This window comes from Candoia aspera, chromosome 1 (genome assembly GCF_035149785.1).
Source record: "Candoia aspera isolate rCanAsp1 chromosome 1, rCanAsp1.hap2, whole genome shotgun sequence".
Classification (NCBI taxonomy): Eukaryota; Metazoa; Chordata; class Lepidosauria; order Squamata; family Boidae; genus Candoia; species Candoia aspera.
This window is the reverse complement of record NC_086153.1, coordinates 218489851-218513943: the sequence shown is the minus strand read 5'-3', so window position 1 is coordinate 218513943 and position 24093 is coordinate 218489851. Positions and strand designations below refer to the sequence as shown.

At 37.5% G+C, this 24093-nt stretch overlaps 1 protein-coding gene across 1 annotated transcript in view; it reads right to left on the bottom strand.

Moving 5' to 3' along the window:
• The window catches only part of ADCY5 (adenylate cyclase 5), a 233106-nt gene that overhangs the window by 28798 nt on the left and 180215 nt on the right, over positions 1–24093 (bottom strand). The window contains exons 8-11 of the mRNA XM_063288785.1: positions 18069–18209; positions 13765–13787; positions 9296–9440; positions 1438–1535 (exon numbers count right to left, since the gene is read on the bottom strand). Of these exons, the coding sequence (XP_063144855.1) occupies positions 1438–1535; positions 9296–9440; positions 13765–13787; positions 18069–18209 (407 nt within the window). The remainder of the gene's footprint in view (positions 1–1437; positions 1536–9295; positions 9441–13764; positions 13788–18068; positions 18210–24093) is intronic.

Here is a 24093-nt window from a genome sequence, read left to right as displayed (position 1 = left end):
TGGGGGAGGGGCAGATGGGAGAAATGCTGGAATTGTAAAACCTCCCCCATGACTCTGGCATTCTCTCTGGGAAAGGAAGAAGCCTCTTTGATGTACTACTCATTCCTCTCCCTTTCCTGAAACCAGCTTGGAGGGGATCAGTTCCACGCAACACCATTAGTTCTTCTGAAACGTTTTTCAACTTTTGATCCAGCCTACAGTCCTGGGAGTTCTTGGTGGTATCCAAGTACTAATCAGGTCTGAGCCTACTTACAAAGTTGGCTAAGATGCCATCCCTCACCATTAACACTTTTCTTCACCATTTCTGTTCCTATTTTCCTCCTGCTCTAGGCTCAAGAAGGCCAGATAGAGCAGGGTTACCACGTTAGCTTAACCCTGCATGCTCCCAAGTCAGAAGCATGCCATGCCCACCTATTCCCCAGAACTCCTCCTTTCTGTGAGGGCAGATTTTGGGCTTGATGGCTCACCAAAGCCACAACATAGCTTATGTTGACACAGTTCAGCATGGCAGTTCAAAATATGGCAGGGTCATGAGTATTATCTACAAGGATGGGCAGCATTTAATATTTGGAAGCCAGAAAGTGCAGGGGACTGGCACCAGTTTGCAACTCTTTAAACCAAGTGCATCTTCTTTGGGGAATGTGTGACAGCTGCACATTCCTGGGATAGGAGTGGCTGCTTTAAGGAGTTGCCAGCTGTTAGAACATTCATGCCTCCTTGCTCTCAGAAGCCCCTCTTTGCCTTCTAGTTTGAAGCACTGAACATCCCTATTATTTACAGCAGTCCCACCCAATCTGAAGCTCTCAAGATGTCTTTGCCCACAAATCGTCAAGATGAGGTGATACTGCCACAGCTGCTTCTGCCTCAGGTATTCAAAATATATGCAAATTAATGTCTGCAAGAGACTTCTAGAGAATGTATCTTGCACAGTTTACAGTGAAACTGAACAGCAGTTGAGCAAAAGTACCAAAGTCCAACTTTTTAAAAGATCTATTTATCAATTAAATATTTTCAGATGGAAAGATTCCTAAATTCCTAAAGTTTCCAGTCATCTATGAGCTGTTCCTACTTTTATGGTTCTTGCTTTTAAAATGTAAGCTGCCTAGAGTCATATGGAGTCAGGCGGCCTCTACATTAAACAAATAAAAATAAATAAATGAAGCCATTCACAAGTATTTTGGCCCCACTCCTCTTTATATGTGGTAGCAAGCATTACCTTGCTATATACATATAAAATGCTAAAATGCTGGGATACTGTACTGCTCACTTTGGACAATTGTGCTACTGGGATTTAGTAGCAAAGGCAGAGGGGGTTCAAGAACCATAAAAGGGCTTAGGGGCCACCAGTTGCTACCCAGTCTTGCTTTAGTGCAACAAAGCCAGAGATAGATAGATAGATAGATAGATAGATAAGCAAAGGTACAAAGATCTACTTACTGTGGCACTATTGTGATCTGAACAAAGCAAATGAAGAGGAAGACTAGGGAAGCACAAGCCACATATGCACCGAATCGATCATCCACCTGTTTGGAATACTGCAATGAAAGAAACCATTCCATTACCGAATGTTCTTAAAACTCCCATTCACAGGCAGCAATTTATGGCCTACTAGATGTTGTTTGGTCCCAGTAGAAGATCAATAGGAAGATCAGGGATTTTAGAAACGGTAATCTAGCAATTTTAGGAGAGCCACCATTGCCTTTTATTACTAGCACTTCTTAGCAGATTTGGCTTGCTCTATTGACTGAGCTGTTAGGTCCCCTGGACACCAATGAAAAGGTTTTCAGATTGATTGCAGGGACTTTGGAAACAATTACCTTTAAAAGTATTTGAACTGCTTGGAAAGAAGATCAAAGATCATAAGCTAAGTGTACCTCATGCAAGACCACCTCTTTCAAAAACTTTCTGAACATTACCTTCGCTGAAAGGAGGCTGTTTGCACATAAGCTTTTTGCCAACATGAAAAAGTAACTTTTTTCTAGTTGCCGGGGCAAAATCTGAAAAGAATGATTTGAACTAAGGGCTAAAACAGACGTGGAAATAACAAGCCCAAGTCTTGAAATATGTGTCTGCCCAAATCATGTGGAAGGTCATGATGACCAGGTTTCCAGGTGAGGTTCTGTGGCAGACTAGATGTCTCCAAAGTAGTAGAGATGGTGCTGTGACAGTGAACGGTGTCCAGTGGTGATTTCTAGCTGGCGAAAGTCTTTCTGGATAGAGACTGAGAGATTGCCCATCTGCACCCTGGACAGCTGCTCCTCATGAGGAGACCGCAGGATGGAAGTTGCAGTCTTCTCATGAGTAGAACGGCTGTGGGAATGAGGGAAAAACATTATATGATGGACAATTTAGAGCTTGTAGATGCATGGAGATATAAAAATGGTGATGCAAAAGACTACACTTATTTTTCTGAATGACATCGATCTTTCTCAAGAACTGATGTGTTTTAGATATCCAAGAATTTAGCTACTAGTGTTCATAAAGTGGAGATACCTTTTCAGACCTCAACTCACTGACTTTAGCATTTAAAAGGAAAATCAGTTCCTTCATATGGAAGTTAAATGGAACATTGTTACAGAAAGAAACAGTAATGGAAGACAGCAAAAAGTTGAAAGAATTTTTGACAACAATCTCAATAAAGGTACAGACATAAGGATGGTTTAGGATGCAAGTAAAGCTTTTATGAGAGGACATTTTATACAATATAATAGCAAGCTTTAAAAAAGAGAGAGAGAGAGAGAAAAGAGAAAACACAAGCAATTTTAGATGAGATAAAAATGAAAGAAGAGTTAAAGAAATCCCCAGAAAAGAAAATTATCTCACAACAAATTAAACTCCTACAATGGCAATTCTCCATGTTAAAAGTAAGAGAAATGGAAGTAAAAATGAACAATGCAAAACAAAAGAATTCTGAATGTGTAAATAAGCCAGGGAAATGGTTGGCATGTAAACTGAGGAAAGAAAAAGAAAAAATGATATTACAATTACAAGATGGAAATACTATAACAACAGATAACTTAAAAATGCAAAAAAAAAATCATCAATATTATTCTAAATTATATAAAGAAATTTCCCTGCCAAAGGTTGATGACAAACAAAATTTATTAAAGGTCACAGAAAAACAGAAACAATTGATGAATGAATCTCTAACCATAAGAGAAGTTTGTGAAGCCATAAAAAAGGTAAAAATAGGGAAAGAGCCTGGACCAGATGGTTTACCAGCCTCTTATTATAAATATTTTGAAGATGAATTGGTACAACAGTTGCAAAAAATGATGAATTCTATTTTACATACTGGAAAGATTGCCGACAGTTGAATAGAGGCTAATATAGCATTAATATCTAAAGAAGGTCAAGATTTGACTTCACCCAAAAACTACTGCCTGATATAATTATCTTACTTACTTATTTTTATTCCATCTTTATTATTTTTATAAATAACTCAAGGCAGCGAACATAGCTAATACTCCTTCCTCCTCCTAGTTTCACCACAACAGCAACCCTGTGAGGTGTATATATATATATATATTTATTTGATCAATGACCAGCAAAATTTAAAAGAAAAAAACAAAGTACCATCAAGAAATACAATAATAAACTACAAACTAACAAAATATATCACATAATAATACAGCATTTACTCTGCTATTACTGTATTAATGCATTTGTTACCTTATGGGGTGAACCTAAAACGTTAGAAATTATGCAGTAAGAAATTATAAAATAAAACTATATATCCCCTGACAATTTATCAATCAAAATATTTCAAATTTAAAAGTACGTTTTAAAATAGGGAGTTATTTCTTTGTCTGGATTTGTCTTATTTTCATTGCAGCAACAAAGAATTTGGCAACTGTACATGTCATGTGAGGCTTTAAATCCTGAAGTAGATAGTTCACATAAAAATTAGCTGGATACCCAGGGAGTTTTTCTATTAGGGGCAAAATGTAAATTGACCTGATATCCCTATAAAATTTACAGTGTAGCAGTACATGTAAAATGGTTTCTACTGTACCTCCTCTTCACCGCATGGGCAGATACGCTCAGCTATGGGGACTTTGTTGTATCTGCCTTGGAGTAGTGCAGATGGGAGAATACTGAATCTGGCTTTAAAGAATGCGATTCTCAATTTAGGAAATGTTAAATTTAGGAGATATCTTGCTGGTTCCCCTACACCCGTTAATCCAAATTCTGTTATGTTGTGGGAGCCTATTAAGTTCATTCTGGAACTCCATGTCCTTCATTCTTTGGATGACTATTTGTTTGGCTTGATCATAGCCTAACGATGTTAAGAATAGAGGAGAGAGTCCATACAAAGCCAGCTTATATTCTACCGCCTGCTTCCAGGATGAAGAGAAATTATCTACTAGGACTAAAGGAGTTAGACCAACTGGGAAAAATTGGATTTTTAGCCAATTATTTATCATCAGCTTCCAGGACCTCACTTGAATTGACAGCATTCCTGTCTTTAGCCTTAACTGGGCATTTGATGTACCATTGGGTGCGGCCAAAATTAATTGCAGGAATTTTGTTTGGACTGTTTCCTGCGGCACCTTCTTCATATAAATTCCTATTTGTGCCCGGTAAAGAATTTGAGCCAACATTTTGGCCTCAAAAAGTTTTAAAGCCACAGGTCCTAATTGTCCTCCGCCAGTATATAAAAAAATTTAATGGTGTTCATTGACCTGAGGGCTGATTGCGTTATGTAGTTCTGGTGTGCATTCCAAGTACCTTTCAAGTGGAAGACCACCCCAAGGTATAAATACACTGACCTGTTCTAACTTATGCCCTTCTACTTTCCAGGAATGCTGCCTAACTCTCTTGGCAAAAACTAGAATTTTTGATTTGTCTAAGTTGAGAACCAAATGGTTTTGTCTGCAGTACCTTAGCATTGCTGCAATTGCTCTTTTCAATCCAGTTGGGGTTTGCGAAATTAAAGCATCATCATCAGCATATAGGAGAATCGGAATTTTGCGCTGTGCTAGGTTGGGTGCATGAATATATGTTATGTAAGAGGTCCACGAATGAATTAATATAGAGAGTAAAAAGGGTGGGGGCAAGAATACATCCTTGTTGCACTCCTTTCTGCATGTTTACTATGCCAGAGAGGGTCCCGAGAGGGTTACACCTCACTCTTAAGGTGGAATTGGAATATAATTTCTGCATGAGGTGGAGAAGGAACCTATCTATAGTTGTATTTTTTAATTTTTCCCAAAGGACATTTCTGGATATTGAATCAAAGGCTTGTTTAAAATCAAGGAAGGCTACAAAGAGGGATGATTTCTTTTTGTACGTGTATTTTTGTACAAGATGGTGTAGTACCAGTATGTGACCTACTGTTGATTTCCCTTCTCTGAAACCTGCCTGTTCATCTTCATCAATTATGCCCTCTGTCTCAATCCAGTCTTGTAATTTGAGATTTAAGTGTTTGGCATATAACTTACTAACACTCAAAAGGCTAATGGGCCTGTAGTTACATGGCTCATTCTTGTTATCCTTTTTATAAATTGGGACAATTATTGCCAACCCCCAGTCTCTTGGGATGTGACCAGTCTGGTCTATAAATGTGAATACAGATGCTAGCAGAGGTGCCCACCAACTAGAGTTCTTTTTATCATTTCAGGCATAACACAATCAGCACCTGGAGCCTTGTTAATCTTAAGAGATTCGATCAATCGGCATACCTCTTGGACCAAAACTGGTGGCCAATTCTGAACTTGCTCCAGATCAATCTGACTCTCATTCTCAGTGCTGGCTGGGTCTACATATAACTCTCTAAAATATTCCTCCCAAACTTGAGTTGTTACCTGATTAGATGGAAGGGTCAGTGATTTTCCCAGCCCTCTGGTAATATACCAGAAAAGGGATGAGTCTTTCATCCTGACTGATTGGATAAGTTTCTGCCAGGACTCCTGCAGTGCTGATTTTTTCTTTTCTTTTAAGAGAGATTTAAACTGAGTTTTTAAGTTCTTTAAGAGATATATTTGGTCCTCTGGGGCGAGGTTTTTACTATTTCTATAAGCCCCATTGTATGCACATTTCATCTGAGCGCACTCCTGATCAAACCAATTTTTATTTTTTATATCCCAGTTTCTAAGGGGTTGTTGTGTTCCTTTATAAAAAAGTGATTTAAGGTTAGCCATTAACATTTCATACCATTCTAGATATGGTCTTTGGGAATTATTATTTAACAGGTGTGCATGAATTTCTATAGTTTCTGGAGCTACCATCCAATTGGCAACTGCCATTGCATTATTATCATTCCATTTAATTCGCACCTCAGTATTATTATGTTCAAGCATCAGGGGAAAGATTATTTCTGCTCTAACATATTTCCAGGGATAAAAGGTAAAGGTAAAGGTTTCCCTTGACGTAAAGTCCAGTCATGTCCGACTCTAGGGGGCGGTGCTCATCTCCGTTTCTAAGCCTTAGAGCCAGCGTTGTCCGTAGACATTTTTCTGGGTCATGTGGCCAGCATGACGACACGGAACGCCGTTACCTTCCCGCCGAAGCGGTACCTATTGATCTACTCACATTTGCATGTTTTCGAACTGCTAGGTGAGCAGGAGCTGGGACTAGCAATGGGAGCTCACCCCGCCGCGCGGTTTTGAACCGCCGACCTTCTGATCGGCAGCTCAGCGGTTTAACCCGCAGCGCCACTGCGTCCCTATTTCCAGGGATATGACATAGTTAATGTTAAGGGATGGTGATCACTTTCTAGTCAACCCTGTGAGGTGAGTTGGGCTGAGAGAGAGGGACTGGCCCAAAGTCACCCAGCCGGCTTTCATGCCTAAGGCGGGACTAGAACTCTTGGTCTCCTAGTTTCTATAATAATTACATAATAATATAATTATTATTCTACAAATAATGACTAGAAATTATTTATGATGATTTTAGAGGATGAAAATAGTCTTACAAGACTTTATTCATGAAGTTCAATGTGGGTTTTTATCCAAAAGAGTTGAGAGACAATATTAGAAATGTACTGGATATTTTGGAATACCATGCTAGAACAACATAATGAAAAACAAGCTGCATTGATCTTTCTAGATGCAGAAAAGGCTTTTGACAATTTGAACTGGACTTCCTTGTTGAAAATTTTGGAAGATATGGACGTTGGTGAGGATTTTATTAAATGAATAAAATAAATTTATACCTCACAAAAGACACAGATCATTGTAAATGGAGAATTAACAAAACCTTGTGAGATACAGAAAGGGACAAGACAAGGATGTCCCCTGTCACCACTGTTATTCATATTAGTTTTGGAAGTTTTGAACAGAGAGATAAGACAAGATGAGAGAATTGCTGGAGTGAGGATTAAAAGGGAAACATAAATTATGGGCATTTGCTGATGATTTGGTCATAATTTTGGAAGATCCTTTGGAAGGAATAGAAATATTAATAGAAAAACTAAAGGATTTTGGTATATTAGCTGGTTTTAAAATTAATAACCAAAAGACAAAGATATTAACAAAGAATATGGAAATGGAAAACCAAATGAAACTGATGGAAAAAACTGGTTTTAAGGTTGAGAAAAAAGTAAAATACTTGGTAGGTGCTGCTAAGAAATAAGGGAATTTTAAAATTAGAAGAGCATGATCTGAGGTTTGATGGCATGGTTTCCTATGGTACAATCAAGTTAAGCTTAATGTAGATTTCAAAAACCATTATGTCAGAAGTGCCATACTGAAAATATGGAATAGATATAAACTTTGCCTGAAAATGCCTTTATGGGTCTCAGCAGAAGAAGCATTTTATAGGAAAGAAACAGCAGATAAAGAGAAATGGTTAACCCATTGAGAGGTGGTAAAACAAGAGCATGGAGAATATAAGATGAAATCAAGAGAGCAATTGACTGCAGAGGGATTTAATTTTCAATGGTTTTCATATATACAGTTAAGTGAAGGATTCAAGCTAGTAATAGGATATTTGGAACTGAGCAATAGAAAACAGAATTTGCAGTTGAATTATATGTACAAATGATGAACATGTAATTGCCAAAATGTATAAACTCTTGCTGAAATTTGAAATGGAGGATGAACAAGTGAAAGAGGGTATGATAAAATGGGCTAAGAATTTTGGACATAACATATTGTTGGAATGGTGGGAAAACATGTGGTTGAAAGGATTGAAATTCACAGTATGTTATAATCTAAAAGAGAATTTTTATAAAATGATGTATCATTGGTATATGACTCCGGAAGAATTATCTAGAATGTATAAAGCTACCTCAAATTTATGTTGGAAATGTGGACCACATGAAGAGCCATTTTATCCTGCCTGGTGGACTTGTAAAAAATCCAGAAAATTTTGGTTTCAAATACATATACTGATACAAAAAAATTTAAAGACTAAGATTCAACTGAAACAGAATTTTTTTTGTTGGGATTAATGGACAGACAACTAGAAAAAAGTCATGGAAGTTTGTTTTGATATATGATCACTGCTGCAAGATAACTATATGCACAAAAATGGAAAGATTCTGAAATACCCATAATGGAGGAATGGTCGGTGAAGATGATGGAATTAGCAGAGATGGCAAAATTAACTTGTTTGCTTAGAGAAAAATCAACTACTATATTTATTAGTGACTGGAAACCCTTTATGGATTTTTTGCTGAAATAAGAAAAAATGAACTGATGCTTTATGGATCTGATGATTAGAAAGGATAGATTATGGAAAGAAGGAAACTTTGAAGTAACCTTAGAAAGAGAGGATAAAATATAAATGTACTTAAAACTGCTGTTAAGAAGATCAGAAGCCACTTCTTTATTATTCTTTTTTCCTTTTTCCTTTTCTCTCTCTCTTTCATTTCTTTTTCACTTTTCTATTTTCTCTATTTCTCTTATCTTTAACTTAAAATCTGTATTGTTTTTACTTACTACAAATTTTACTTTAAAATTTGTATTGTTTTTACACACACACGGGGGTGGGGGGGGAGGTCATGATGACCAAGTGGGGAATTGTTATTAACAGTATAAATGCCTGAAGTGGGAATGTTGAACCACCCCACTTTTCATCACTCCCAAATTCAGTCTGATAACCAATGTAATTTTCCATCCATTTCCCTACTGAAAATGATCCCTTTAGAAGAAATAAAATCAGCAGCATTAATGAGATAAAACTGTGTTTTCAAATGGAAGGACGTTCTATGCACTCCATTATGCCCCCTTTTTGGACATAATGTGATTAACACAGAGCTCTGTTTAAATGCACTGATTTGCTGCCATGATATATAGTTTGGCCCTTGCTGATGGATCTCACAGACCCATACATCATTATGGAGGTTCACCTTTTTCTCCAAATCAAGCTCCCTGAACGTTAACAGAAACTTGCGAACATGCTCTGAACGTAGCCGGTCGATACTTCTTGCATCAATTGCGCGGCCTAGAAACTCATCCACCTCATCTTCTGGATTCATGCTTTCCTGGATATTCCTGGAGCAAAAGAATAAAGTAGAGGCCAGTTAAGCGGTGTTTACGCAAAAGAAAATTTCTTAAAGTTATTACTTAAAGATGAACTGACTAGAACTCTCCAGATATAAGATCACACTCTCAGGAACAGCTCTGCTATGTCCCATTCTACAATTCTCTGGCGCCTTTTTCTACAGCAGACACAGAGCACCCAGCCCACCCAGGGGTTGACAAAAACATGGGGGAAATTCATACAAGAAGCAATAATATTTATAACCAAATTATATAATTTAACATATCACTCATTTATTTCAACTTTTCTTCCCTTGAGTTCTATTTTGGGCTTGTCATTCCAAAACTGACAATGGAGGTACCTTCTCCCATAGGTAGTAACACCATTTTTTTCCCTAGGCCTGCCTCTGGAGCAAGTGGGAGAGAGATACCTACTATGGAATATCCTGTCTTTGCGGTAGAAAAATGACCTTCATGATAAATCCAATGTACCATTTAATTTATTTTTTAGCAAACTTGCAAATCATACCTGCAACAAAATACTAGGTACAGGTAGTACTTGACTTACGTTGGCAATTGGGACCAGAATTTCTGTTGCTAAGCAATGTGGTTGTAAAGTGTGACTGCATTACTTAGCGATGGCAATCCCTGCAGTCCCGGTTGCTATCATTAACCAAATCCCAGTCTTTAGGCGAGGCAACTTCCTGCTAGCTTCCCACAAGCAAGTCAGTGTGGAAGCCGGCAAGAAGTTGCAAGTCCCAGGTGGCTTGCAAACAGGCCAGCAGGCAAGTAAGTGGCTGCTGCCGGGTGGAGGAGGGCACAAGGGGGTGCACAAGAGAGGCGTACTGAGGCTCGGGGAGAATGCATGAGGGTACAAGGGAGGTGCGGCAAGGCACAGGGAGGGTGTGTGGGAGTGCTCAGGGGTGTGAGGGAGGCACAGCAAGGGCCAGGAAGGGTGCATGATGGTGTGAGGGAGGTGTGGCAAGGCTCTGGGAGGGTGTGTGGGGGTGCGCGGGCGTGTGCAAGGGAGGCATGGCAAGATTCAGGGAGAGTGCATGAAGGTACATGAGGGGCCGGTGCAGCATGAATGAAGGGGGCTGGGGGAGGGTGCACGTATGGGGGAGATTTTCTGCGGAAGCCACCAAGGATGGTTGCAAATAGTGATCATGTGATCATGCAGCACTGAAACTGGTTGTAAGTGCAAGCCGGTTGCCAAGCACCCAGATCGTGATCACATGACTGTGGGGCTGCTGGGGTGGCCAGAATCCTGAGGACTGGTCGTAACAACTATCTGTTCAGCGCCATTGTAACTTTGAACAGTCACTGAACAAATGGTTGTTAAGTCTAGGGCTACCTGTGCAGTAAACCCTCACTCCCTTCAGCCATACCTCCTCCAGGAGACAGCCGGCTGTAAAGTACACAAACAGATCAAGGCACTCCAGCACTCATGCACAGTTAAATAATCTAATTAAGGATTTCTGTAATTACTTTTATTCTGAAGACATCTTTTGTCAGGAAGGACAAAGGGCTGGGCAGTCTACATTCTTGACTGGTTTGGATGAAGTGGAAGATATTAAAAGGCACACCCATTACACGCTTTACAGAATTTAAAATATGCTATATTACCCATCTGCGGAACCTCTAAGAACTATTTTATTCCTAAGAAGGTGGTAATTTAATGCAAACCACAAGATGTTTTAATAAATGGTAGCCTGGCCCAGTTCTTCAATTATTCACCTTAGATTCTCAGAGCCAATGATGTAGCACTCACTACATTTTCTTTGGCATCTTCACAATTCAAAAAAAATGTTACTAACAAATGTCTTTAATTAGGAAGCCACACTTCTGGTTATTTTGGAGTTCTCTGTCTCTCTGCCAACCTTCTCCCACATTAGATAACTAGTCTCTGAAATCTGCCAGCTGTCGTTGCAAATTTAGTTGGCACACATTAGTACAGGCAGCAGCAACCCAAACATTCAATGTGCTGTGTTTATTAAAGTCAGTTTTATTTTCATAAATCTGGATGAAGCAGGTTTACAGAGAGGTAATCCCAGGTAGAGCATTCTCCTGGGTAATATGAGAGGATTTAAAACACGTTATATCTTATTTTTATTAAGCAAGAAATTTTAATTAAAATCAAGAAGAACGTTCATGTCACAACAAAGATTTTGAATCTAAAAACACTGAAATGGATTCAACATTATTCCCTCTGGTAGAAGCATTCCCTGGTTTTTGAAGGCAGGGCACTGCAGTAGGAAGGGGAAATCTAAAAAGATCACCTCTTCTTCCTTTCTGCCAGAAGAACGTGCTATTCAGTCAGACTCCTTCTGAAGTCTGAATGAGCCCTTCCATCTGTGAACAGAAGACCCTAGTTTTAAGCCAACTTCTTTTTTCAAAACAGAAAAGACTGTTACATTAAGGCAGTCTAAATTGGTGTCAGTTCTTAAATGGAGTCAAATTTTAGAGGAATTGTTCTTATTAACAGTAAATTAGCAAAAGAAGGGTATGTTTCCGAGAAGGTTTTCTAATTAAACTTCCTGTAATGGCAGTTACTGTACTATTTACATACTTTTAGCACGTAACTAAAACAAATGGAGAATTATGAAGGGAAGGGATAAATGGAAATTTTTTATTACAAGAAATATGTTCAAAATATATTAAGAGGAAGAATACAATTATATGGACTGTGTGGATCGTGAACACACACTTTTAACATCCCCTTTAGTACCATAATTTTGAGGCACCTTAATGTTACTGTCAAGAGCCAGTTTGGTGTAATGGCTAAAGCACCAGAAACCTAAGTCCCACCATAGGCATGAAGCCAGCTGGGTGACCTTGGGCCAGTCCCTCTCTCTCAGCTCTAGGAAGAAGGCAAGGGCAAAACACTTTAAAAAAAAGTTGCCAAGAAAACTGCACGGACTTGTCCATGTAGTCGACAGGAATCAAAACTGACTCAAAGGCACGAAATATAATGTTACTGTTTTCTTTCATAAATTCAATTGATTATCTTTTGTAATCCACTTCTACAGTTCCATATGAAAATTGTGACTGCTTTTTACCTCTATGGGTAAGAAAATGTATATGCTAATATTCCCTAATTACTCAACCGGCAGTTTTTGAACCTATCCAACAGTAAAACAATACGATTGGTTTTGTATTCTAGGTTTTTCCAGCATGTCCTGCCAACTATAATTTTGTCAGAGTGCCAAGGATGTTTTTGTTTTTAAATTTCTTTAGGGCTTTCTCCTTCCAAAACTACACTGCATAAAAAAGGAAAAAAGAAAAAAAGGGATGCTCAAGTCTTGTGGTGTAAATATGTCCCTTGACATTCATGGAAATTGGTTTCTTGACAGGTAAAACAGTAAAGGGGGAGGATCTGTTTATTTAATTTTTGTAGCACCTTTATTTCCATAGTCACATAGCTTTAGGATCTGGTGAACAATGTTTAAGTTACTACCTTTCTTTCTCCTCTTCCACTTCGATCAGAAGTAGCCCATTTACTACCTGCTCAACATGCTGTCCCCAATAAATTACATCTTAGAGGCAAATCAAAAACAATTGTATAAATTGAAAACTCCAAGCTTTACACTTCCAAGATGAAATAGTCTTATACATACCATCATAGAAGGCAATTTCTGCAGCCTTTCTAGACTAAAATAAACAGTCAACATGCAGCATGTCCAAACATATAAGGGTATGTTAAAGGGTTTCTATATGTTTCCTACCCATTCATCCATTTTTTGTGCAATGTGAGGTTTTGCTAAGACTCCAGATGTGTTACAAACGAGGAATGGAATGAAAGCAAACACTGCTTGCTTACCATCTTGAGATATACTCTTTAAGCATGTAAAATTACTTAATTTGATTACAACACCCCAAGCTGTATTTTGAAAACCAAACCAACATTTTAAAATCAAGATTTGTTGAACAAATAATACATTGGTCTAGTTTAACATTTAAAAAAAGATGGACTAAATAATGGCTTAGCATTATTTGCAAAACAAGCTGAAAGTTTGCCCAAGGCAACTTCTTTACTAGTACTACACTTCAGTCTTCCTCTTTTTTTTAAATGTTTCCAGATATCAGCCCTTCCTTTGATTGTTTGTATATTTAACAGATAAATTAAGAATTGATATGATTAACTATTAAAGCTAGATTAAAGAGTAGAAGATAAAATTAGTGGCAGAGTGATGTGATACGTTCTAACATCTAACGATTATTTAAGGAGAAAAATTATGGCAAAGAAAAGCACAAGAATGAGAACGTACTCTATTTGGTAGAGTGACAAACTTTACACATTTCAATAAAAAAGAATAATTAATGTTTTTTCTCTTACTTGTCTTTTGGATCTTCAAAACCCTGAAAAGAAGATAAGAAAATGCTAATTAGCCAACAGAATGACAGTGAATACATTACGGTTAATGCAAAAACACTTAGGGGACATCCATTTGTAACATCATACTGATAAGTGTCTTGCCAAGAGTATGCAGTATTATCCATTCCAGGTCAGGGCGCAGAACTACTTTCAACGTAATGGAACAAAGTTGCTATCTCAGTCTGTCGCTATGCAACATCTGCAGTTATTCTAAGAGGATCTTCTTTTCTCTGAAACACTATACTTCATTTTTTTGCTATGTGTAGTTAACTGTTATGTGCCTAACATTGAATAGATTGAGTGTGGATGATCCTTTTAAAAAAAAAATCTGAAGTAATCACTAACATGTCAGTCAACACATGCTGACTGCATCCAGAACCAGTTTAGGAACTTAAGAAAGGAAAGTGTAATTGTGGTATACACGGCTAGGTGACAGCACCTCTCTAACACTGGCTTATCTCAAAAAGATAAAACCTGATTAGTATTTTGACAAGAAACTACTAAGGATTCCTAGAACTGTAGACTGGACTGCAAGAAAAAAATATCTCAGAAGTCATTTCCATAATTTTGTTCCATAATGGACACCACCAGGAGTTAAACTTGAATACTCAGAGAGAGTGTTACTGTAAATAGTGATTGCAGATGTACAGAAAGTATATTAATACCTATAATGCAACAGAACTGTCGAGAATATGCATTCTTAACTTTGGGCTGAGAGGACCCAGTCTTGTTTATTTAGAACTGCAGCGCACAATTTTCCTTCAGGAAAGGGTTTCCCATGCTTTTATTGCACAAGGAATCAATGTGGTGTCTAGAGGCATCAAAGGTAAACAAACACTCTTCTCAGTGCACCAGCCTTCCTAACAAGCACCTTGTTTTTTTAGCAAAAGGTATTCTGAACTAGATTTACTGCGATTCCACTGTTCTCAATACACTTGTATTTTATTGGCATATTATCATGAAGCACGCTGAGTGCTATTTTTGATGGAAATAGCTAATTGTGCCTAAAAGATACCCAAAGAAACAGTGAAGTGGAAAGGTGGAGGAAAAAGTAGAGTTTGACAGTATCAGAATAAAATTGAAAATTCCATAAATAAAATTCCAACCAGAGCTCTTGTTGGAATACAGTCGACTTAGCAGCCCTTCTTTCTCTGGCTGGCAGAAGATGCCAGAATATGTTTCCACTTATTTTTGCAGTGTAGGAACTAATCCAGAGCGTCACGTGCCTTTCTAGATATTGTTGCATGCAAACATGCATTTATTTTGTTTCCAAAAATTCAGTTAGTAATTCTTATACACCATACAAATACATGGGCTATAAACCTGCTAAGTTATAATCTACAATTGAACGGAGTTACAGTATTCAGACACCCAACTTAGCCTACAACTTCTTCCAGTGGTAGAATTCTTCCCATTGCTAACTGAGCAATAGCTATATCAGTGAACTTTAGAACTAATAAATTGTTAAAGTCAGAAAGAGATAAGAATAATTATTTTTAGCTCATTAGTTTATATCCACTTTAAATGAATGCCTTCCTTTCCTTAAAGCAGGATGGGGAACTTATGACCTCTAGATGTTGTTGAACTCCCACAGTCCCTTTAATATTGACAATGATGGCTAGGACTGCTAGGAACAGCACAGCAGCAACCACTGGAAGGCAAATGTTTCCTTGTGCCTCCTTTGGAGACTTTCATGGCAATGAAGACAGTAACTAAATGAAGAAAGGTGATTTTTATTTTTTAAGATAAATTTAGCAAGGTAAAGATACTCCTGAAAAATCAATTTGTTGAGCAGAACTGCCTGGGAGAGGAAAACTCAATTTAGAACACTATTAGATCCCTTTGTTTAAAAAGAATCCTGATGTTTCTCCTATTCTAAAAGCAAACTCTCATTGTATATAGCAAACTGGCTCCATTTTGACTAGGCCCTAAGTTAGTAGTCGAACATCCGAAGTTGACAGTCTCTAAATTACCTGGGAAACAGCAATTGCTCATCGTTGAAAGATAATCCTATCAAGTGCCTGGGTCCCTTCCATTATTCAGAACCTAAGCAGATGCTGGACAGAGATGCCTTGCAGATCACTGGGAAATTCCCCAAGCACTGTTTGGAAACCTTCTGGATCCATTAGGTACCTTGGGCAGGCCACCTTAACTGGTCCAATATCCATGTAGAATATGTATGTTCAGCTAGCCCTGTGGTCAAGAGGAAACTATTTGTCTTTAAAAGGGAGTGATAGAAATGTCCCCCAGAGCCAGATTATGTTTCATCTGCTCAAAGGGGAGAGCCAGATGTAATATGTGGCCAGTAATGTGAACTAGGCTAGTGATGACCATGAAATCCTGAGTTGCCACAGACCCCAGGGAGGGGAGGTTGAAATCACCCAAGATTAATATCCTGGCCAAATTTATAGCTACCCCCACAATGAAATCCAGGAAATTGGGAAGCAGCACTGCTATGCAACTGAGAGAACAGTACAATAGCAGCATCCAGGTTGTCCCTCTGGACTAGCCTCACAAATGTACTACATGTAGATCACTGCTCCTCACAACTGCCAGGGACTCCTGGTTCAGTTGCATTTGCATTGTTTGAAATTCTTGAATTATTATCAGTATTGAAATGGGTTTGGGTTATTTACAATCTATAATCTTTTTTCAATATACAGTTAAAGCTTTTTGCTAAGGTGGATATTAGTTATTTGCAAATATTTTGGGATAAACACTTTGTATACTCCATATTGATAAGTCAATGGTTGAAAGTTTTGTCTATCTCTCTCTAAACAGAATTAGTGTTACAAGTAATTAAAACTGTCTTATCATGTGCAGAAAGAGATGCACTTGCAAGCTGTATTCTCAACTTGAATATACAGCATTCCATACCTACAAAAAGTTAATTACATAATTTTGCATTTCCCTACTGGATGTCTAACACTGCTTTTAAAATGAGATCTACTGCAGGATGCAGTGAATACATATCTTGTAAAATCATTTTCTAACCAAATTTCAAAGATGCATTATTAAAAGGGAAATCAATTTATTGGGTAAAGCTTTTGTTAATGCATAGTTAATATGCCAAACAAAATACATTTAATATGAAATAACTGAATCTCATAACCAATAAAGGCTCTTTCGAAGCATTTTAAATTGATCAGACATTCCTTTTTTTAAGACTGTATTTCTGGAGATAAGCATCTTTATTTTGGACAATTCTGCTATGCAATGAGTAACCGGTGGATTTACCATCTTATTCATGTTTCTAAAGAAAGCTGAATGACAACATATTAATATTTTGTGAACTACAAGAGATGCTGCTGCTGATTGCTCTAACAATGATTCCTGAATAAATCATGGATATGTATAAGCATATTACATGTCTTCAAAATCAAACAAGAAGTTATCACTCATAAAATGCCTATTTTATAACTAAACTACATCTAGCCGATCCCCACAATAGCCAAAAGGATGGACTAGCAGACCAGAACTGACTAGCTGTAATCCTAAACACAGTTACTAGTTTAAAAAAAAACCTTACTGAACACTGCAAGAGCTATCTCTAAGTTAAAGGGCAATCCATACACAACAAAACAAATTCTACCATTTTCTGTTTAATTTGGATGGTTTTCTCTAATTCCCTCCTTGAGGAGCTGATCTCTAAATTATTATTTCTGTAGTACCAGCTACAGTGTGAAATACACATATGGTGGATGGTATCTCAGGTGCTTGCCTCTTTGGTTTCTTTCAGTACCCTGTTAAAGCCTCTTCGGTTGTTTCCTTTGATTCTTTCTTTGTAAATATGGCCATTCAAATCATGAACTGTGTGCTTGATGCAATTTACATCTCAGAGGTGATTTCACATAATGAATTTAAGCAAGCCCCTCTCGGTCTTAGCTACCCATTTGAAAAGCTGCAATAACTGAGAACTGGTGTGGTGGTAGCAATTTCTAAACTTCAAACTTCAATTAATTTTCACAAGGCAATTTCCCTAGAAGCTTCGTTTCAGGAAGACAGTACAAGAACAGAGATATGGGAGGGGGAGAAATCACCAGAAGCACTCTCTGGCAACTTGCAACCATACATGATGACCAGAAACTTTACCAAAATAAATACTTTTTCAAAAATCATGAAATGAAGTAATAAAACAGAAACCACTTTCACGGGGGAAGGACAATTCAGGGAAATTTTGGCATAGTATTGAAGAATCTATATGCACATTTAACATACCTTTGTCAACAATAGTAGCAATATTCCATAGATCTGAACATCCTTACCATTCTTTTCATCTCTTTAGAAACTTGACTGGTGCTTAAGTGGTTATAAAAGGAGCGATCTACTCCCCAGTGTGGTGGGTTGTGACCAATGGAATTGGTACGCTGGCGATTCATTTTGGCAATTGTTGCTTTCTCATCTTTCTAGAAAAAGGAATAGAGGTAAAGAATTGAATTTTCAACCATTACAGTGGCTCTATGAGTTCATTTCAAAGAGCTGAAATTCAACACATCTATAGGGATTAATCTGGGAAAAACTGCTAAATTTTTCTTCCTAATTTGTCTTTAACCCCCACCTCCACTATAATAGCCAAGGTCTATAAGATCGGATATTGGTAATTTAGTTTAGTTTATTCAAAAGATTTATATGGCCACACATCTTATATACTATAACCCTGCCCGGCTGCAAGCCCTTCAAGGTAGTCCAGGCCAGGAAACCAAAATCATGACTACTGTAAGGTTACAGTGAGAGGATCTTGCAAGTCTGAAAGTGCTTCCCCCCTCCCCGCCTTTATGTTCCAGAGAACTAGGGAGGGTCACTTCTGAGATACTTTCTCAAATTAATTTCTGGTTTGGACTCGGATTTCATTTATCAGACTGTTGACTAGGCTGCGGCTCTTCCTTCTTATCTTTCAAGATTATTCTCATAGCCCATTACATTGGCTCACAAAACAAAGACAAAAATATCACACAATAAAACCATAACAAAAGCTCCTGGCACCCTAATGGCAACACTCTCCCATACATCAGCAATCCACTTTACTGGGCACCAGTCTCACTCTACCCTAACATTTGCAGGAAAACCCAGCTCTTCAAGGCCTTCCAAAATTCTTCTGATCAGATTAGAAGCATCTTACATAGCATTAGCCAAGTATTGCCATATGTTTACCGAATCCAACATGTATTATTATAGGCATATCATAAATCTTAGAATAACAGTAGAATGCTCGGTGGTAGCACAGAACATAATAGACCAGCATGCATGGAAAGGTTTTGCACACATAACAGTGTTTCAGTTCAATTGAATGCTTTGGAGGAATGTAGATATTTTTTTTATGTTTGGATGTACACTTAAGGGAGGGAGGGAGGGAGGATTATTGTTGTTGTTATGAAAGACTAGGTGGATCAGAGTATGAAAAAGGATTCTTTAAGACTATACCTTCCACTCGGAGCTGAGCTTGATTCAAGGGAGTTTTTACCTTGTTTGACTTCAAAATAATTTCTCTTTGGCCTTACCCGAAGAGTTATTATTTCACTCTACTGAAATATTAGTAAGTATTATGATCCTTGTTTGTTCAGGATTCAGTTTTATGCATTCAAGGATGCAAGATACATATGGAAAACACTGGATTATAGCATCAATTTTGATTTTTTTATCCATGAAAAGCTAATGTTATAGAATAACACTGATTTAGAAACTGGTAAAAAGTGGAGAGGGGAGGCAAATTAGACCACTCATATTATCTTAAATCAGTTTAGATATGCTGAAGCAGTTTAAAAAACATTCTAACATTTGAATTGATTTATTTCAGAGTACTAATTAACCATTTATTCCATTTAGATATGCATATGCATAAATTTATTTTTGGTTCTAATGCCATTGGTATCTCTTAGATTCCATATCTTTAAGACCTATTTTTCTGAAATGTTGAAACTGATGTTGACTTTTTGTGTAAAGAGCTTGAAATGTTGAAACTGATGTTGACTTTTTGTGTAAAGAGCTTGAAATGTTGTTTCTGTAAATCAGTGATAGGTTGTATTAATATCTGCAAAATGAGTCCCTTTTTAATCTTAAAATGCAGTTAGTATAATAAAAACTGTTCTGTGTATAGTAGAGATTTCAAAATATGTTCAATTCCACCTTGCTGTTGGAGATATAATTAGCATTTAGAATAGTAACATGGACTTAGTTGTCCTACTATTTTTGTCTGAAATTCCTAAGATTGTCAATATGATTTTAAAGTGATTGCAGTTCATCAAAGACTCATATGTTCTCCTTGACTAACTCTTCAGTATTTAAAATTTATTGAAACATCCATAATGATGAATGATTCACACCTGGGGAGAGCAGCAAAACAATTAAGATACATTATTGGAAAAATAAATCCATACCTGATTGCAACAGCAGATTGCAAATATGTACTGTTTGTCAAAATGTGATTTAGTCTTTTTTCAACAGAGAAGCAAAGAAGAAAGTTCAAATTATATAATCAAATTTTCATTAATTAATTTTGCCTATAATATGAATTCCTAGGCATTTCTTCATTTATGGTTGTCTTGGAAGATACCATTTTTTGTTTTGTTTTCATCATAATTATACTGTTGTTATTATTAATTCTTTTAACACCCCTTTTCTTGGTATGTCCAAAACATTTCAAGTTTGCAATGGACTGTTGCAAGCTCAAAGTGACCCTGTTTCAAAGTCAAAATAGGGCCATGAAACGGTTGGAACAGCCAATTTTTAACTCAAAATGGGGAATTTCAAGCTAAAGATGTTTCAAATGTAAAATATCTTATGAACCCCTAGCTTTTTCTACTACACAAGAAAAAACGTTGTATTCATGTGTACGTGTGCATGAAAAGGAGACTGGGAAGATTTTAAGTAGGGAAAGGAGACAGCAGGGAAAGAGTTAAGGAGAACTTTTCATTTGTCCTCTGTGCAAGAGTGCAGTTTCTACACCTACTTCAAGTTTAAAACAAATGTTAGATAAATATACATATAGCTAGTTAATTCTCAGTTCACATAAACACCGTACTGTACAATATACACAATTCTTGAATTAATTGTGGTGTATAGCATATTCTTTGCATTTCTAGGGAACAGATTTTAGCTTTTATTTCATAAAAACAGTTACATTTGACCTTGGCAGCTTTGGGTTGGGTTGTCTCTCCAAATCCTGTAATACTGAAACATGTTACCCATGTTTCTCTACTTTATGGTACAGTATCATGGTCATGGCTGGTGAAGGCAGGATATATAGGAAAGGGCATCTAAATCAGCAGAGCTACCTCTATTTTTTGAGATACACCACTTAGAAACTTTTTCTGAAAGTACAATTTCTTAATCAAATATACTCAGGCAAATTGGAAACTCAGTAAACAGACTAACCCAATCATGGTACCTCTGTTGAGTCCTAACCAATTGGGGGGTGAAAGAGACAGGCTGGGTAATTATTATTTATATGTTAAATAGGTAGGAGAAATTTGATAACAGGACTATACAATTTGGTATCTCAAATGTTTCAGGTTATAATCCTATGCAAATTGATTTAGGATACTTGGGGATAAGCAATCCCTTCAGAGTAAATTTACATAAGATTATAGTATCAATTAACCAATCCAATTTTCAAGTTCCTGTTTGCCCAAGTGGAAATATGCTTGGAAGAGAAAAACATTGATGTGTGGAAGAAAGGTGACACAGAGCTGGAACATCTGCACCTCCTGCCTCCCATTACCTTGTGGACCCACCCTTGTAGATCACTCCAGCCAGCCCTTTAGAAAGGAGCACAGCTGTGCAGGAGTCTTTGGCGTTGAAAGAGAAGATCAAGAAGGCACAGACAGAAAGAAGATAGCAGAGTATGAAGGGCAAAGGAAGGAGGAGGCGGAAAGCAGGAGAATGCTGGTGGAGTGGCAGCAATGAAGAACAACGGGAGAAAGCCAAAGAAGGAAGAGCTTCCAGAAGAAAGGCCCAAAGCACTGGCAAGTCACTCTACAGAGCTCAGACTGCTGGCAAGTACTTCTAGAGCTCAGAGGACCAGCAGCAGCCACTTCCACAGGACACAGAACACAGGTGGCCAAGTGTAAAGAGCTTCAGGGTGTTAGCAACAGTACTCGAAGACGCAGGGAAGTGGCAGAACTAGCAGAAGGGCCTGAGAACCAAGCGCCAGGTCTGAATCTGAACAGCAGCCAAGCAGCTGGGGAAGAGAATATCTAAAGCCCTGAATCTACCTCTTAGTAGCTGGGCTAAGCACCTGACAAGACAAACACTGCCACTTGAGAGCAGCAAAACTGCACACGTAGGTGATTTTAGTAATGGCTGGATAGGGATAGGACAGCAGGGAAAGAGAGTAACTTTAGACATAGGTAAGAAGTAGAGCTGAGGCAGAACACAATACCGATTATAGGATTTAGGAGACACAATGCAGATTAAGGTTTGGAATAAAGTAGTGTAACTAATAAAGGATTCTTAACACCATAATAGGTAAGATGTAGTACAGTAAGTTTAAGAATCTCGTTTCTTTATGTAGTCTATTACTGCAGAGAAGACCTTGGCAGATCTTTACATTTTTACTAAATTGTCAAGATCCAAGCCTTTGCTCATATATGGGAAATCAAATCCTTCCAAATTTATGGAAGGATGGATTTCTGGTGTTTCCTGCTAGCACACGATTCAGGATAATATAAATTATTTCTTTGTTTTCTGTGTTGGAGTCTGGAGGTACTGAGGTCTTTAGAAGAGCCAGGCCCTTGTAATATGTCTGTGTATTACTTACGCAGATGATGAAGTACTGTAGGAGAAACACCAGAACAATTTCACCTATAGTGTACTTTTATTAAAGTAATCTAAATATAGCCACAATAAAACAGTAAAGTTCCAAAAAGCAATTCAGAGAAAATCCTAATCACACCTTTTCACTTCTCTGTTACTGTATTAGAAGTACTGTTTAATCTACAACAGCTCCAACTACAGACTTCTTGTGCCAGAAAATAAGAAAAACATTGGACAACTACCAGCATAGAGGTTTGGGGATTCTAAAAATATAATAATATGAAATCACTTTTAGATTATGTATCTGGTTAACTTTTTTTATTTTGAAATAGCCACAGTGATTTATTTTACATTCCTAACCCATCTATTTCTGCCCTCCAGCTAAGACTGATTCTAAATCTTCACATTTCAAAAATATATCTCATTAGATGCCAAAAAAGGAAGCAGAAACAAATCACTATTCTATGACTGAACACTATTTAGCCAAGCATTTTCCAACCAGTATTTATCTAAAAAATCTGAAGCTTAAACACTACTGATTGCTTGCTTTATGTAATGTGAAATGGAAAAGGGGTAGGCTAGCGTTAGGAATGGAAAAACCCCTTACTGCAAATATATGTTTGTTGATTGTTCTTATATGGAGTGAAACTAAGAAAAGTCAAAAGGTGGGGAGGGTGGAGGGGAAAGGCTCATGTATGTTGTTCTGGCAAAATACGAGAATATATTCAAGCTAATAAGAAAAAGCTTTACATGTTCTGGGTCATGAATGGATCTTGGTATGCTGCTGTTTCCATTCAGTCAATACACTATAGGAAAATGTCTGCAGCTTGTGCAGGTCAAGCAGCTTGCACTAAATAAAGCTCACTCTGCAAACTTGCCAATGTTGCTGGGAATTGTAAAACATCTTTGCAAAAGCCTTTTCAAAATCAGTTGCTGACAAATGTGTTCATGATACTCTTGAAAAATGTAGCACAGTCCCTGTAGCAACTCATTTTGTCCAGCATAAGAATTAGAAGCTGGAAGCTTACCTACTCCACCCCTAAAACTGATGTCAACTATCTTTCAAAGAGCGTATTTAGGATTGAGAAGTCAGTTACTTCTATCGGAAAATGGTAGTAAGTTTCAGTCTGGACTTATTGCTGCAATTACAAAGATGTAAAATCAAGTTATCAGGTTTATCTTTAAGTGTCTGAAGAAGTATCTGCTTTAAGGACCTCAAGTCTTTCCCAACATAATACTGCAACATTTATAAAAGTCACAATGGTGTTCAGATAGGTTTTTTCCCTCCCTTATACAAAGGGAAAGATGCCTTCAGAAATACTAAACTATTTGTCTGGCGGCTTATAAGTGCCTAAACTATTTATGGGAGGAAACTTAGGATGTGTCTAAGAAATGTTTCCACGTGCATTACTAAGAAGCAAGCATGGTTGGGAGAAAAAAGTACACTTTAATCAGGGCCCAGAAATCAAGGAAGATTACAAACCTATATCATAAGGGAAACACGCTTGAGGTTATTTATGGAACTTCCTTTCCTCTATC